The following is a 17,436-nucleotide window of genomic DNA, read 5'->3' on the forward strand; positions in this document are numbered from 1 at the left end:
GAGCAAATGGGAAATTCAGTTCATGTTTTGTCATCACATTTGACCAGCTGTTATAACATTAAGCTGATGTTCATGCAGTATTGCTCACACTGCAATCAATCCAATGCTCTGACCTATTTCTCTGACCCAGTGGACCAAGAGTGGGTTACACAGCTGCTGGAATCCGATTTTGATAGGAGGAAATATCAATGGACTGAAACGGGGCTTAATGAGATAAAACTGTGTTTTGGGCAGTGGGGCAGTGGACATTTTGACCTGGGAAATAACATTATTGTCCGTACAGGGTAAAAAAAAAAAAACACTATTAGGCCATACTTCCATACAATAAATATAATATTAGGTAGGCATCCAAAGAGAACGCAAGTTATTACAATCAAACCAGCTTAGTAAAGTTAATCTATTCTATTAGCTTTGATTAAAAGGGAAATCAAATTTTATGGAAATATTTAATGCTTTCATGCATAACCTAACTGGGAAATCAGCTGAATGTGCAAATGACCTTATAGTAGCAGCATATGTCGCTAATTGAGATCTCTTTCATCCCTAATATTGAATACTGTGATAAATTATGGGAGCTCAAAAGCGTCATCAAGCAATTTTTTTCACTTTTCATTATCAACAATTGAGATATCAGCTCATTAAAACAACCCCTGAGACTGTTAACCCTTTCAACTCCATCTTTCATTTTGTCCTTCTGCCATTCATTGGAGTCATAAATCCCCCCATTCTGCATTTTTTGGATAGCTTTGAAACATTAATTATTGTTGGAGGTCCACAAGGGCCAGATTTCTGCACCCTAGTTCTCCGCTCACATCCACTAATGCGCTATGCCCATCCACGGCACCACAAGGGGAAACAGCCGTACAATCATTATCAGTATTTAGCCAAAGTCAGGCTGTTATGCTGCTCTCTAATTGGAGTGAAATTTTCTAAACGAGACAAAAGCTGATGTTTTTTAAACCAGTGAGCATTTGGAGAAGAACAAAGCAGTATCTGGGGTTTCCAGTCCTGTCACACAGGGACCTCAAGTGCCTATCCAACAAAAGAGCAATTAGATTGGGCTTCCACAAGGGATGCAGACGCATCTATGGACATGGGCATATACTCACAAAAACACACCCCACACACACACACTTTACCTCATGGACACACCTCTTGTTTGGGTGTATGGTCCTCTACACACATAACTCATACATGCACTATACACACACAGGTCCTACAGGGCAGCTAGGCAGCCATGCTAATATGGTAATGAGAGAAGAGAGACAGGGCTTATCTCAAATCCTCCAAGGCACTTTCTCTCTGTCCTTCCCTCCTCTTCTTCCCCTGTCCATTCTGCTCTCTTAACCCCATCCAAAAACACTAGAGTCAGGCAGTCTGCAGATAGTGTTGAATAGTGTGCAAAATTATAAATTATAGCCCAAATGTAGCAAAAGGATAAGCAACCTTGCTGGGCTTTTTTTTTAACAAAACCCTAATCATTGGCTTCAGGACCTGAATGTTGCAAGATTTAATAGAGAAGTATGTGTGGTTCAGTCTTTGTTTATTCATGTATTTGTGTTTGTGTGTGTGTGGGTGGGTGGGTGGGTCTTGGATTTACTGTATGTGTGTGATGGTGCATGCAGGCATTCATTGTTGCAAATTGTGAATGTGCATTCATGTTTGTTTTTGTGTAGATTGAGACTGAGAAGGAATGTAATAGTGTGTGTGTGTGTGTGTGTGTGTGTGTATATATATATATATATATATATATATACATACCTCTGTATGTTTGTATGAAGGCTCAATGTTTTCAGGTTTTAAATTTTAGTTATTTTTATATAAATATATGTACTGATATACAGGGTTTCCCCCTAGTTTTGTGGTATTATTTTGCATTAGATGAATGCCTAAACAGCCACACATATTAAACATATGACTTTTGCTGTGTTTTAATATTAGCAGAGGTTGTCTTTGTTTCACCACCCTCAATTTAAAACACTTTTTTACAAGGATGTTTTGTCCTCATGCATCCAGAAATGTCATGCTTTGCTCTACTATGCAGTTTAGCTACAGTAAATAAAGTCCTATGGTGGCAAGCACAGTTGAGCATTTATTTGCATATTGGATTGTGAAGAGAACATGGATGTAATATTTGAACTGGATACCGGACCCAAAGATGCCTATTCAGTCCAATGAGAATTGCTCGCCTGGCGCATAGGTCTGCGAGTTTCATAAAAAAAATCAAAAAGAAAGAGTCATAATTGACCTTGTTTGCAGTTTGAGGTGTCCTTTCAACAGTTTTACAGACGTCTCTTTTATAATGGTGGGCCCAGGGGGATTTGTCGCTGCAATACTGTGAGTGGCCACGGGTAAAATTGAGACGCCTATCCAGGTAAAAAGACTGAGCGGTCTATCCAGGTCTCATTATACATCCATGAAGGAGAACCACAAACAAGCTGTTTAAGTACTTTATGGGGATTAATGTTATTACAAACAAAAACTCCTACAAACCCCCCCCCCCTACAGGTATACATTAGATCATGTATGATTTTGAAAACGAAAATAAGAAAATAATGAGCCCTCAGTACATGAAGGAAGGTTGTGCGAGGTGAGTTTGTGTGTATGAGTGCTTAAAGCGCCGCTCTGTGTCCCCTGGGCTGTGTTAACGCTCCCGCCGTGTGTTGTTGTTGTGTGTGTGTTAAACACATGCAGTCCCTATCCTTGCCACAGTGGTCATTGGATTACTCTGCACCGGCGGATACCTGGTTTGGCGCAACTGGCGGCGCAAGAACACCAAGAGCATGAACTTCGACAACCCTGTTTACCGCAAAACTACAGAGGATGACGATGACGAAATCCACATCGGGCGACACAGCGAGTCCATCGGTCACGTGTACCCAGCAGTGAGTGGCAGCCACAGTCAGCCATTCATAGCGCTTCCTCTAGGGGGCGGCGTCACAGACAGCAACTCTCACTGGTATTCAGGGGCACCGATGCTAACCAGCGGCAAATGAGAGAAGCTGCAGAGGAAAGGAAGGAGTTTTGAATATTTGAGATATAGTAATATACGCAGGGGTTTGGAAAAGGCTGTTTGTTGTACATGTAGGCCTGGTGGAAAGAGAGAACAGGCTTGCACACGCCCACATTCTCACGTCAATTTTCCAGTAATCACTGAAAGCACCAATCATACAGACACATAAGCCCTTCACCGGTAGATCATGTTCACATTTATTTCACCTTCATGACCATATTCATACAGTACATTTATCAACATCATGTCCTCGTTACCAACCTACCATCCCATTTATTTGTACATTGTGTTTTTTTTGTGTTTTTCTGGTTGTTGTGTTTGTCCTGTTAATGGAAAACACGTTTCTTATGAGACCATTTCCTGACAAAACATCTTACACAGACACTTTGTTTACAGAAGCAGCTGATACGAAAGTTAAAATTATTTTAACATGATCACTAGACAAGAGAAAATATGTGCCACAAGGTAGCATTCACGTCAAAGAGGAATTTTGTGGACATTTCTTTGTTTGCTGCTAAAAATTATAACAAAGGGTCATCCAGACATTTGAGTGCCACTGAGGCTTAAATAATTACTGCTGTCGTGATGCAGTAAATATGAAAGATAGATGCATGATGTGGGTCCTCTGAAATGGCCTCTGTTAGTAGAACAAAAATAATTCTAGTGCGGAGATAGCTTTTCAGGAAAAAAGAGGACCAGCTTTATAGTCACCTCAGCACTCTGACTCTGAAAGGACAGCAGAGCACGGGACTAGGACCATTGTGCAAATAAATTAGATTTTGAGGGGATAGTAACATGACATTGCCCTTGTGTGGACTTTATGTTTTCGTTACAGTGTAAATAAGACATGAAGGATAAAATGGGGAGCACAAATCAAAACCAAGGACAATCGAAAATAGATTTTCTCATTCTATCTTGATGCAGATGCATTTTTGAGAATCACTTTTTGGGCAAGAAGCTACATTTTCTACAAACTCCTTAAACACTGCAAGCTGCGATTGGCACTGAGATGCACTTAAATGTATAGGTAGTGTGTCATCACGACACTTGTACATTTATTGTATATATTTGTTGTTTAAGGAATTCGGAAAGCCAGCAGGGAACGTCAGCCAAAAAGGATTATGGGGGAGTGGGAGTCTAGCGCTTTGATTGGTTGGCATGGTAACACAGATTTCTTTGTGTCGCTCTAGAGGGAAAGGAGGGAAAGAATTCTGGGTATCATTGGCATGATGACAGGCTGGAGATACACACACACACACACACACACACACACACACACACACACACACACAAAACAGGTGCACGACTGGGTCATATTAAGATTCAAGGTCGAATTAACAACCACCCTCAGAGAAGGGTTGAAGAGAGGGAACTATGCTCCCTCTCTCTTGTCTCCCAGTTTTATTATTTACATCTGTACAAATATTCTTTTTGTCTTGAATTTTTTCACTTGTTTTCTTCCTCTCCTGTCCTCTTCTTTTCTCTCCTTTCCTTTCGTGGTAATGTGGCAACTCAGACAGACAGAGAAATCAGATTGGCATTATTTGGGCCAGACATTTGCAGCCGTAGGCAAGCATCCTGCATTCCTCACATAGGAGCAACCAGAGAAGGAGGGAATGAACTGGGGGGATTGGAAAGAGGAGAACATGAAGGTCAGGGAGAGGAGAGAGAAGTGAGGAGTATAAGAAGAAAAGAAGTGGCAGGAGAATGGATTCTGTATGATTCGCAGTTGCTTTTCAAGGTGCCATCTAGACTTGAATCTCTGATTCTCTCTGATTTTTTCCTGATTTCTTTCTTTGTTCCCTGTCCACCATGCTGATTTTTCTTTTTCTGTTTTCTATCTCATTTCACTTTCTCTCTCTCTCTTTCTTCCTCCTTTACCAGCCTACTGTGGTAACAGTCTTTTTATCTGCTGTTTGCAGCGCGTGGCACTCAGTCTGGAGGATGATGGCTATCCCTGAGGGGGGAATGCATCCCGCCATCCGCATCCCCCTGCCCCCCCCAATACCCATTCTGGCCCCTCCTCTCACCACAGCCTCTACACCACTGAGGTCAAAACAACGCAGACAAGAAAGAGAAGGAGTCCTCATTTTGTCTCCCCTTTTAAGGAGCAGGGATGACATGTACATCTTGTATACCCCCCTTCCTCTCTTACTTTCTCCCCTGGAGTAACACTACTACCACTACTAGCCACTACTACTGCCCTTAGTGCTAGTTTATCAATAGTTTCTGCTCCACTCCTCTCTTCTCTCTGCCTCTTGTTAGCTGTAGTGGTGTGTAAAATGCTGCTTGATGATTTTGTTCAAACTAACCTCATTTGGCTTTCGGTGTACATTGTAAATAGAAGGCTGTTTGGCCACCGTACAAGGGGAAAAGGCTGGAATGCATTATTTTTAATTCCTCATTTTATGACTTTTTATTTATTTGTATGTGTTTGCTGTTGTAATTATGTATTCAGCATGTCTGTCAGTGTACAGTACTAAAGGCAGATTTGTTCAAGTTTGCAAGGGTATTCAGTAGGAAGCAAGGACGTTTTTTTTCTTCATAGTTCCCTTTACATCTCGAGTAGACAAGACAGCTTTTTTTTTTTTAAAAACAGATGTGAAGTGTCATTCTCTCAGACTCAGATTCACCCTATGACATATTGTATGTAGGCAGGCAAAACTAAATATAGCCAAGGGGAAAGGAGAGAGAAATAAATGACGGGGTTGTCTGTGTGTTTGGAGGTGATTTCGGTGTGAAAGAGTAAGGGAGGGTGCTTTTTTGAGGGGAATAGGAGGATTTGTGCCACGGGAGGATAGTGCCTCAAGGCAAAAAGCAGCAGGGCAGAAAAAGCAAAGGATTATGGGTAATCCTCTCTCCTGGTATCAGAGGTATGCCTAAAGTCGATAATGAACTTGGGATTGTTTGTTCATTTGCGGTGAGTGTTAGGATTTACACATGTGTACAGAGTTTTACAAAACACCTTCCTTCTTGATATATAAAAATGGTGCTTTAAAGGGGCATTATGGAGTATTCAGCGGCCACTAGCGTTGAGGTTTTAAGATTGCAAGCAGGCGTGTGCTCGTACACATGCTCGCTTGAACTCATGAGCGAGCATAATCCAAAACACAAACCGCTTTCATACAGAAATCCTGCAATAAACGCAGAAACACCTACATGCAGGCTGTGGCTTTTCACACAGATGTGTTCAGGCTCTGTTACTTCAACGTTCCCGTCTCAGAGGTAGATGAACACTGGCGCCGTACCTTTCATTCAGCGGAGCGAGACACCGGCATATTGGCACAGTACTCCCAAAAAAAGGCAGAGTGACAGTGGCTATAGACAGGCAGGGAGACTGCTTCACACAACATGGTGGAAACTCAGGTAAACTCCCACTGCAACGTTACAGTAATGTTTTTATCAGCTTGATGTTGAACTAATCTATGCTCGTTACATTATAATGGCACAGTGACTGCATTTAGCCAACGTGCTACATCGATATCTCGCCTGCTGCTTTCAGTAACTAACTTTACTATCTGTGTATCTGTCACCGGAGGCTCAGCAATGTCAGCACAGCTAAAAGTATTGGATGATAATGAAACAGGTAGTGAGCTGGACTGAATATTATTACGAGATTGTGTTACACTTTATAACAGTTAGACCGCAGTAAGTAACTTTACTGTAATTAGTTTTAGTGGATGGCTCTTCCTCTGTGTTATATATTATGTGAGTGATTAGGTGGAGAAGCTGTGTACCTGAGTATCGGTAAAGGACAATAAAATCTAAATTGAACATTACGAAGCAAACAGCGGCAATGTAGCGAGCTAATGTAGCGTTAGCTGGCTGCTCCTGGCTGCATTGCTATAGGCTAACGTTAGTAAACAAATCGCTCCACATTTGCTTTTTACCGTTACATCCTTTCTTGCCGGCTAAATTAACAGTGGTACACAGGATAGTAACATGGGTCGCGTTAGTTGGTGAAGTAATGTGGAAAGTGATACAACTTTGCACCGGATAACATTAGTGTTGTCGCTGTAGTACGAGAGAGGCTCGGGAGCGCAAACAGAGCTGAATCCGACTCGAAGACCTCACATTAAAAGCAGAATAGTGGCTGATGCAAGCAACGGAGAAAACAGGTGTGTGCTTCATTTCTAAGTGAGTTTTGAGCCCACTGACAATAAAGCAATGAAAATTTTATTTATTAAAATCAAAAACTTACATATAGCCCCTCAACCCCTGCACAACACAGAAATTAGCACTGCTTTTGGTGTTTCAAAGCATGATAACTTCTCCATCTTTAGTCCCCTTTTTAACAATGTGGCTGTGTTTTCAAGATGAGTTGCTTTACACAAAGAGCCCACATTTGGAAATAATAACCTTCTTCTGTCACTGACTGTTTAGTGTGATTGTTAGTGGCCCTGTTTTATATGAGCAGATGAGTAATACGCAGAGAATGACTGAGCCAAGCACTGATTTGATTTGAAAGCTGGAAATAGAAGAAACGAATAAACCAGTGTAAAGAGCTGATCTTCCATTGACTTGCCACAAACATGCTTCCAGCCCATTGAATCAGATGGAATTCATGCCCAGTGACTATCGCAGTAATTGCTCACAATGTGTAGTAATGGTGAATTACTAGAAGCCGTCATAACAAGTTAACATGATAGCAGTTACAAGTAGTTATGGCAAATTATTTGTATTCTGTACGTCATTTTGTGTCAATAAAGGACATTTTGAAGGCGTTAAGCACAATTATAATGCATCTAATAATATAGAGGTGCTTTACATTGTCCAAACTATACACACAACACTGGTCTTCCATTCTTAGAATAAAAATTTTTAATAATGTTGCATTTCAGCTAACATAGAAGTGCTTTTGTTTGTCACATCCTCAGTCTTTTCATAAACTTGATATATGACTGAATACCAAGCAAAATAAGTATAGAATGAAATCAGTCTTCCAATATAGGCCCAGTATATGTATTCATCTAACTATACAGACAGTGAGTGTATCAAAACAGTTGATTAATGGTAGTTATTCTTGGGTCTCACTGTTTCCTGGAAAGGTTTACTCAGTGCTGATGCTGGGTTAACCACATGGGAGAAAGAAAGAAACAAGACAAAGACAAAGGTAGGCAGAAATCACTGCCAAGATTTGGACTAAACTGTATGTGAGCAGGTTTGTGCTTGGAAGAAGCACAAACCTGGCTTGGACATTTATTTTGCTAGATTTCTGACTCTCTCACTTCACTCGCCTCCCTCAAAAGGATGGCACTCTTCTCTCAGTTTATGATGCACAGCAGGGGATTTGTACAGGACAGGTAAATTATAGTCCTCTCCAGCAATTCACTCCCCTATGTCTATCTAACGAAGGAGGATTGAGCACAAGGGGGAGGCCTTCTTCCTTCATCTTAACCTTGCACAGATGAAGGAAAATAAAATGTATTACATGGTGGGGAAGACTGTGACTCAGCTCAGCATGATCCTGGACTGGTTTGTTAGTTTCCTGCTGTGTTTGGTTTTGTATCAAACAGTTTAAATTAACACAGCTGCATTTTTGTATAACTTTTGTAACTGAGGAAATTTTTTAATATTATCAGAGGGTAGAATGCCATGGGAATTGTTATGAATGCTCACAATTTCCTATTATTTAAAAAAACAACAACCTGTATCTGAGTCCTAAAGGAAAGATGAAAATGATGTAAGATGCCAAGAAAACTGCCACAGGTCAGATATCTTTGTGAATTTATTAGGAATAAATAAATACCAAACCTACTGCTGGACTGAACCCTGGGCTTAGCCAGCTCTACACTCCACGTCATTTCCTTCATGTCCATGTTTGCTGCAGGTCTAATGGAGTTCCATACTGAGGGTTTGCAGTTAGGAGAATAAATTGCTTATTTATTGAGGTGACTTAGCGTGGCATTGGAGAAAAGTTATTATTGCTACACTGTGAAGACAGATTGGCTAGTCCACTTCGTGCCCCCTTGAGAGAAGCCGTCTCCACTGAAGGACATTGAAAAAGTGCAGAAAGGGACTTTTGTAATAAGTAATTGAAGTCGTAGTAGAGGACATGCTTCGACAGTATGCTTTTTAGGCATTCTTGATTCATATTTTCAGCAATCATTTAGGTTCTAATCAATGCCCTAATGGCAGCATAATCATAGTTTTACTACCAGTTAGCTCCATAAACAACATGCTGCAGTTATAAGGATCAAGTTGAGCACTCTGCCTCATGTTGAAGAGGTCAAAGAATAATGAAGTATGTGTTTATGTACATATGCTCAGTAATTCAGTTATTGTAATACAGGCATGAAGTTGAATAGGTACGTGTGTTTGTCACTCCAGGTCAGTTTTTTGTAAATTATTTACTTGAAGTCTTTCAGTGTTAACCCAGTAGTTGCTGCATTGTTGCACGTGCAACATGATATATTGCACAAAGTTTTTTTAACCAACCAGAAATTTACTATTTAAATGCAAAAAAATGTAGCTTATTGTGTGGCAGTCTACAATTTCAGGTGTACCCATGTTATATTTAGGTTCTTACACTGAAGAGTTGGAGCTGGTTGCACCAACAATTTGCAAGTTCAAACTTAGCCAAGTTGTAACGTAAGTGGAGAGGAATATTTTATATTTTAAAAGTTTAATATATCTCTTTATTGGACGGTGACATGGGAGTGGATTTTCACTCATGTCCCATCCTTCTCCCATAAAAATACTTCTGTATTCTCACATTTTTTTTCTATCACGTCTCATCCCCATGATGAATAGTGACATTGACTCCTATCCCGTGGGAATCCCACAGGAATCCCGTGACCCACACAATTCTCAAAAACAATGTCAGCCTCTACCCCCTGTAACAGTTATTTTTGGTTTTGCTTTACTGCAGTGACTTCCTATTTGCTTAGTTGATTGTGTTTGCTTACTACAGATGTTTCCGAGAAATGGATCTACACATTACTTAAATCTTTACTAGTTAAGACATTCCTCAAGTTTTAATGGTGAAACCCAATTTACTAAATGACTAGATAAACTGCAGTAGCTAAGAACTTTGGAAGGACAGTACACACAAACTTAATAATGGATTTACAAACAGCTGGTGCAACACATTCCTGGTTCTAGATCTAAACATACACTTTGGATACATATACAACTAAATATACTGCTTTTTGTTAAAAGTCAAATTTTCCTAAAGCATCGGGGTATTCCTAACATTTCCTAAAGCATACTAGGCAGGTTACTATCATAATAGGTCAAACCACTCATGACATGTTTATTTTATGGGAAAGGTGTTAACATTATTAACTCATAGCAAATTCCAGCGCTGTAATAACTAATTCTACGTAATAACATTCTACAGTATGCCGTAGCTATAGTGTTCCTGATTTGTGCTCCCTGATTTTAACTGTCCTGACACTTGTCCTTCCTTCCTCTCTGCGCTGTTCCAATAGTTACTTCCAGTCTTTTCTGAGCAGAGTATCTGACCCCTGCTGCTTTAACTGAATGCATCGCCTACATCTTTCCACCACTTCACATCCTCATGCACTGCATCAAAAGTAATGCCAGCTGTGGGGTCTTTCTGTGTTTGTTACACTACTGAATTCAGCACTGCTGTCTCTGTGCACTCTCATTCTCTTGCCCTCCCATCTTCATCGTAATATCTTTCCTTTGGAAAGCGCTGTCAGTCTTTGGGTAGACAGACACACACACTGGAAGAATGGCAAAAACACTGGAGGAAATAACCTGGAAGCCCAGAAATAAACAAGGAAACCCCTAAAGCTGAAAAGAAAAAACTCTCTATGATGAACCAGCAAACAGGTGAACAAGCATGCTCAGCGAGGAGAAGCAGCCCCCCACACCGCCACCCCCCAACCAGCTACAGTTTTGGATTGTTGAAGGAGCCCTCATTGACTGTATGGTATTGTACTTGACCCAGTGACTTTCCTTCACCAACTGGTTCCTCTTATTATCATGTGTTTTTTGGACTGTTAGTCTGTGAGTTGTAGTTGTTGCTCTCTCGCTCTCCCCCTCCCCTCGCCAATCTGTTCTCAGTTTCACATTTGATCTTCTTGATGTTTGATTACTTGAAGGGCAGTGTTCAGTCGCCTACATTTTTCTAACAGTCATGGAAAATAATGGTTGGGGGAAGAAGACAGCAATGGGGAAGTTGTGAAATCTGTGTGTGTAAATCTTTTTTGGGGTTGGCATGATGCTATACATGGGCAACATTTTGAGTATTGTCACAGATTTGGACATTTCACTGCAAATATAAGAAACTATTGGCTCCAATTTTTTTTGCAGAACCTGCATGTCTACTTACGTTTTTCTCAAAATGTTGCTGATGTGTCATTGCCTGCAAGGAAATTTCAAAAACCATTCGGGGCTCTGTCCATTCCACAGCCATATGACAGGCATTTTTTTACGCTGTTTGTTGCACAAAACTTTTCAAGAAGCCTTCTGCACTGTGTAAAGAGATAATGTTCTTAGGAAGGGAGGAAATAAAAGGTGGGGTGGTCCAATGGTACAGTCCAATGGTTTTGAATCGTGACTTGTAAATAAGTTTTCATACAGCAAAAACTTTTTGATAATGTTTTAAATGTATCTGTAAAAAAAGATGTACATAAACCTCTGGGGGGGAAAAGGAGTGTAGACTATATATGAATTTATTTGTACACAAGCGCACTGGATTTATTTACTACTTGATTGTAACTAAAAATTAATAATCTGCCAAAGTGTTTTTATTTTACTTTTTCTCCTGTCTGTTCGGTCTGTTTTTTTGCATAACAGCATTGCAGATTTTTAGTGTTCATACTGTATTTAATTCTGTTTAATAGATTTTGTTGTTGTGTGATTTAAAAAAAAAAAAAAGAGGTTATCATTTTAATTTATTGGTGCCTTGTTTTGTGCTCCTGTATACTTTTACTCTTTCTGTTTTTCTGTGTTATGTGTCTGCAGGAGGGCGGGGGGGTTAACAGCCGGGATGGTGAGCGCAGGGTGGGGGGAGTTAAAAATTTAGTAACTTCTGTACTTACATGGAATATCTGTACTGTATGCCAAAATGGTCTCACTCACGTTTCTATGAAATCAAGCTGTTGATAAATATCTCTATATATTGATATATTAAATTTATAAAAACTGTCCAACCTTTATTGTTTAGTGTTATCTTGTGTCCTCTGTGTTATATCTGAAAGCTACCTTCTTGTTTGTTTTTTACCAAGGAAACATGGACTTTAAAGTAACTCTTCATCCATTTAAGAAATACATAACAAGTATTCAGTTTAAACTTCAGAGTCTAAATTTCAGTACCTTCAAATTCTAACAAAGTATTTTGATTTATTGTTACTTATCTACATCAGTTGCCTACACATTTCATAAGCTTTTGGTTGAGTTAAAGGTCAGGTATCTTTCTTGTAAGACTGTAAGCTACAGTAGCATTCACTACCTGCCTTAAGTATGGCATAGTTTGTTGACATAGCTGTCAATAATTGTTACCAAGCAAAATACAAGCAACATAAGAACATTACTGTAGAACATATGGACATTGTGGCTACCCCATAGTTATGCATATAGTCCAGGGTTGGCGATTAAATCCCTGGCTCCTCCTGTCCACATGTCGAAGTGTCCCGGGCAAGAAGCTGAACCCCAAGTTGCGATGGGCAGACCTGCTGCCTTGCTGCTGTCACCATTGATGTGTGTGTATGAATGTGTATGTGCCAGGATGACATGGTAAAGCTCCCCAACCCACCCACCAAAAATGTGTTTGTGGCTGTTGCCAGCTTGTTTAGTTCAGTCAAATTGAGTCATGTTTTTCTCATATGGTTTACAATCTGTATTACTATCTGTAAAAGTATACAACACCCTCTATCCATAGACTCTTAAAAAGCTAACTCTAACTCTATCATCAACATCGTATAGTGGTGAGTGTTATCAACCAGAAACAGAAAGCAGGTGAAATAATTGGAGTGAAAACTGAACAAAATTAAGCATATTTATTAGCTGATGTAGTCATGTAAATATTGGGGGAAGTTTTAGGTAAGTAACCTCAAAATGTACGTCTATATCTTCTATTAATTTTATTGTCAAACACAGAAAATACCATACTATAAACAAAGATTGTGAACACTCCTTCAAGACTTGTTTGCCAAAACATGTCAGCTTAAGAAACAAAGAGGTAAACAGGGGCCATAATGAGATTTGTTTTTGGAGTGCCACAGTGCCCCAGTTTAGAATTGTTGTCTCTTCAGCAGAGCAACCATTTCACTCAGAGGAAGCACACCTGTCTCAGATTTGATATTATCAAAGATTACTTTGATATCCTTAAAACTAACTTAAATAAGCCAATCAAGATTTGATTTGGTGTAACATGTTGAAGCGTTCACAGGAAACACTGGGGTCAATGATTTCATAGGGACACATGGGTGATTTTGACATCTGTGTCCCAAACAAATCTTTTGGTGTGTTACTTTGGTGATGGATAAAAATGTCACCGTCTCCCTCCTGGTTTGTTTTGTCTTTGTCCACAATACTCAGCTCTCCAGAGAAAAATCACTCAAGTCACTGTAAAGGGATGGAGAAAGCAAACCGAAATGTGGGTGGTAAAATGGGCTGACAATGTAGGCAAGGGAAAAAGTAAAAGGAGGGGTGTGTGTAGTCCCTGGAGAGCTGAGAGAAGAGACAGCTCACTGGTGGTTTGATGGATGAGCAGGCACCGGGCAGTGAGAGTTTGCTAAGGATATGAGGGTCTTTGCCCTACCCCATTGTTCCAAGTTTGTTTTTGCTCTTCATTGAAGATTCAACTCTGCCAGTGTTGTGCGCTGTCAACTTCCCAAGTACTACAGAAGCCAAGGAAGCTCAACAGTTGCATTGAAGATTCATGATTAATGAAGAACTCGTGGGGGATCAAAGGGTTATGGTGACCCAGCAGGCTATGCCTTTGAATGTCATCTTGCTTTCCCTCATTCAAAATAGACATTAATAGAATTCCCTGAAATGATTATGATGACCAGGCAAATACAATACATGATAATGGCATTTGTGGAAAAGCAAGTGCATGAAATCAGCAAGCTGGAGCGTTACATGTCTGTGGATTTGACATCCATCCTACATTTGTGTTGAGACTGATTGACAAATTGATTGGCCAACATCTGGAATGTAAAGCTTTGGATTTTCTTGTCTGATTGTTTACATTGGTTTGATTATTTCTTGTGAAAGAAAATTAATCCATCAGATTGAATTATAGACATAGCCACTACAACGTTCTGTAAGACTACAAGGCCTACTTTAAAATATGCAATCCAAAAAAAACTGTGTAATTTGTGATAATGTTCAATAACTGCTGTATGAAGGGTTTTCATTCTGGAGGCTACACTGTTGTATTTGATTGTATTCTATTGCATGGCTACTATTTTTGATCAGTAAGTAATAGAAACACCTAAACAAATGTATAAAGAAGCACTGGGCAGGATGTTTGCAGGGCCAATTGAACTGTATTGAATTAAAATGTACAAATATCAGACTTTGATTAATTTGTCTAATGTCAATCTCAGATATTTTAATTTCTCATGAGAAATAATTTTGTCTGATTTATTTCTAACAGAAGAAGGTTTCAACTAAACATAGAAACAGAGTCCATAGGGAGACCATTCATAGCCAAGAAAGGTCTCCATCAACATGGCGAGCGAGGCTGTTAATGGCCTCTACTCTATTTCTATATTCAGGTTGCTTCGTTGCCTTGAGAACTCTGATTTGAAACACCTGTCTTTGACACAATTAGTTACATGATGGTTGACTGTCATCCTGAAGAACACTGTGTGCTGAAAGCATTGATTTCAATTTGAAATAAAAAACAAATAGCAATTGTGTCATGATTTGGCTGCTTTCCCCACTTCTCTTTAATGTTAGCCTATAAGCCAGTTCCCCTCAGTTCCTCCTAATATAACACAAGTCTGTTTGCAGAGAGGTAAAGTAGCAAACAATTGGTCACAGCACTGAACAAGAGGTTCTCTGTTGGTATTTTCTACAATTGCATCTGATGCTGCAAATGCTATTAAATCATTTTATATAGTTATATAGTTTTATATAGTTAGTAAACCTCTCACTTACTCACTCAGACCATTTTCCTCTACTCTGCTGAATGGAGCTAATGTCAGACTCCATTAGTTAACATTTAGAGTTAGTGAGGCATCTAGGTGGCTGAGTGCAGAAAATCTCCTCTCTGCACCTGTCAGTTAAAAATGAATAAAATATTTGGGGGGGCTGGAACGACAACTCTACTTATGAAAATAGGTTCGGAATAGCACAGCTGACCTCAGTGTGCTCATCTTCTCCTCCCTAGAGAACAGTTTGGTGAAAACTGTGGCACAATTTTAAGTGAATATTCCAATTTGTTCTTGTAGTGTTTTTATATGTATTAAAGGTTTCATGAATCTTGAAACACAATTATTTAAAACCTATTTATAGTAATAATGCTAGTTATTTCTCAAATTTAAATGACAGTTTTGTTTCTTTTTACTTTAACTTTCAACATTCAAAGTGAACCCTTCCACATATGTGCTATGCCCATGCAAACAAAACAAGATTTGTGCCGTGGGGACATCACTCGAACTGAGACCTTGTAATGCCACTGCCAATTAAAGAATGCTTTAAATTAATTTGAAAATCTGCATAGAATTAGTATTTAGTATGTAGTATGGTATTAGGACACGGTTACCCACACATCTATGTCTTACTGTATATCATCTCTCTATGTATGTTTCATGCTTTGCTGCCCCTGGTGGCTGGAGCCACCATACACTAATCTTATTAACATCAAAACTGTGCAGCAACACACTGTAAACAGAACAGGCCGTCAATCTGCTTGGTTCCTACATCCAAGAAAGATGAATCAGCCGTTTTGTTTTCAGGGTACAGCACTTTCTGTGTACATAGAGACATAAAGCAGAGTCTGTGCTTATGTTTGCTGTAGGAATATTAATTTAATCATTCTCTATTATTGTTTCCCCTTTTAATTATTTCTTCCTCACTCTCATTACCTTCCTCTCTGCCTGTGTTTTGCCTCTGAGATCTTTTGCTGAGGAGATGCAGGTTCATGGCGCTCCTGTGTGTTTCACAACCACTGCAAGAAATGTGATTGTTAAAAGCAAATTAACATTCGGTCTTCCTTCACCTTTTTCAGTTCTTTGCATTTGCATCAGCTCTTTTCCTACATTTTCCCTCTCTCCTTCTATCTCTCTATCTCTCTTGGTCCATTTCATTTTACGTCTATCAGCAATTTTGGCCCCTTTTGTTGTAGCGATAAGGTGTTTCAACTTTGTGGAGCAAGAGCTGCTAATTTTCCACATCTGGCCTCATAAAGTTATTGCATTAAAGTCTCTTTCTATTTAAAAATGCATTGGACACATGGCTACCCCTCTGCCTCCCTCCTTCCTCTGCCTCATGGATGACAGTTCCTATTATCTACTGGATAATAAGTTGTACAGATTATCCATGGGAGCAGGGATATGGAACACTGTATGTGTGTTCATGTGTGTTTGTTTGTTTGTTTTTGTGTGTGTGTGCCTGTTTGTGTTTGTCAGTGTGTATGTTTTCTGCATCTGTGTGTATCTGCTCAAATTCATGGAGTTTTGTTTAGGTGCGTGTGTAGCCATTAATGTTTGCCTGTACATACTTGTGTGTCTGTTTGTCTGAGTGTGCTTCTCTTTGTCTGTGTTCATGGATTTCTGTCCAGCTGTGTGTGGTCATGTCTGCCTATCTGCATTTGTGTCTGTCTGTATAGCTGCCACACCAGCATGTGTGTTTTTGTCTGAATATTTGTGTGAGACTGTGCCTACATTGGAACACACTAGAGGAGGAGTTGATGGGCTAAGTGCCATTACCAGATAATTACAGCTAAAAGTCTTCATGCTAACGAGGATGGCTCATCATCCTGGTGTTGGCAGACAGAGAGGCCACAAAAAAACATCTGCAATGCAGATTAGGCGAACTATGTGTGTGTTCGTGAGTGTGCATTCTATATTCCCCTCATGCTCTGTTCCCTCTTCTTTCTCAGTATGTGCATGTGTGTCTATTTAGCTACTTGTATGATAAGGGGATTACTGTTATGTACAGAGATTCACATTTAGAATAAGAAACTAGCCTCTCAGTGTGTGTTTGCCTGTGTCAGGGTGTACACACACCCAGTTGCCCAGTGTGAGTTGAGTTTGAGGGCATCCATTCACTACATAAAGTGTGTGCTTGTAATGGGCTCGCTCTTCACTACCTGTGATGAGCTTATTCCCTTAATAAATGGTGTCTGTGGTACACAGAGGCAGTCAGCAACAGGAACATAAACATATGTAAAATGCAATTACACAAAAACAAATTTTACCCTTTTGTGCTCCAGATGTTGGTTTTGCATTTATGTGAGAAATTAATTAAATTAAATTTCCTACCTGCTGGGACAG

The 17,436-nt window shown here is 39.7% G+C and overlaps 1 protein-coding gene and 1 long non-coding RNA gene across 4 annotated transcripts in view; both read left to right on the top strand.

Moving 5' to 3' along the window:
- lrp8 (low density lipoprotein receptor-related protein 8, apolipoprotein e receptor) overlaps positions 1–6,074 on the top strand; it is a 193,019-nt gene extending 186,945 nt beyond the window's left edge. The window contains exons 18-19 of one of the 3 annotated variants that reach the window (XM_046049284.1): positions 2,713–2,885; positions 4,936–6,074. In XM_046049284.1, the coding sequence (XP_045905240.1) occupies positions 2,713–2,885; positions 4,936–4,974 (212 nt within the window). In that variant the 3' untranslated portion in view covers positions 4,975–6,074. Of the gene's footprint in view, positions 1–2,694; positions 4,151–4,935 lie in introns of those variants that run through there. The other 2 variants (XM_046049283.1, XM_046049282.1) reach the window with 2 other exon arrangements.
- A 264-nt stretch (positions 6,075–6,338) lies between these two features.
- Positions 6,339–12,133, top strand: LOC123970904. Its single transcript, XR_006825092.1, has 2 exons — positions 6,339–6,379; positions 10,447–12,133. It is a non-coding gene; the product is annotated as an uncharacterized LOC123970904 (long non-coding RNA).
- Positions 12,134–17,436: the final 5,303 nt, after the last annotated feature.

Source organism: Micropterus dolomieu, linkage group LG05 (genome assembly GCF_021292245.1).
Source record: "Micropterus dolomieu isolate WLL.071019.BEF.003 ecotype Adirondacks linkage group LG05, ASM2129224v1, whole genome shotgun sequence".
NCBI classification, from domain to species: domain Eukaryota; kingdom Metazoa; phylum Chordata; class Actinopteri; order Centrarchiformes; family Centrarchidae; genus Micropterus; species Micropterus dolomieu.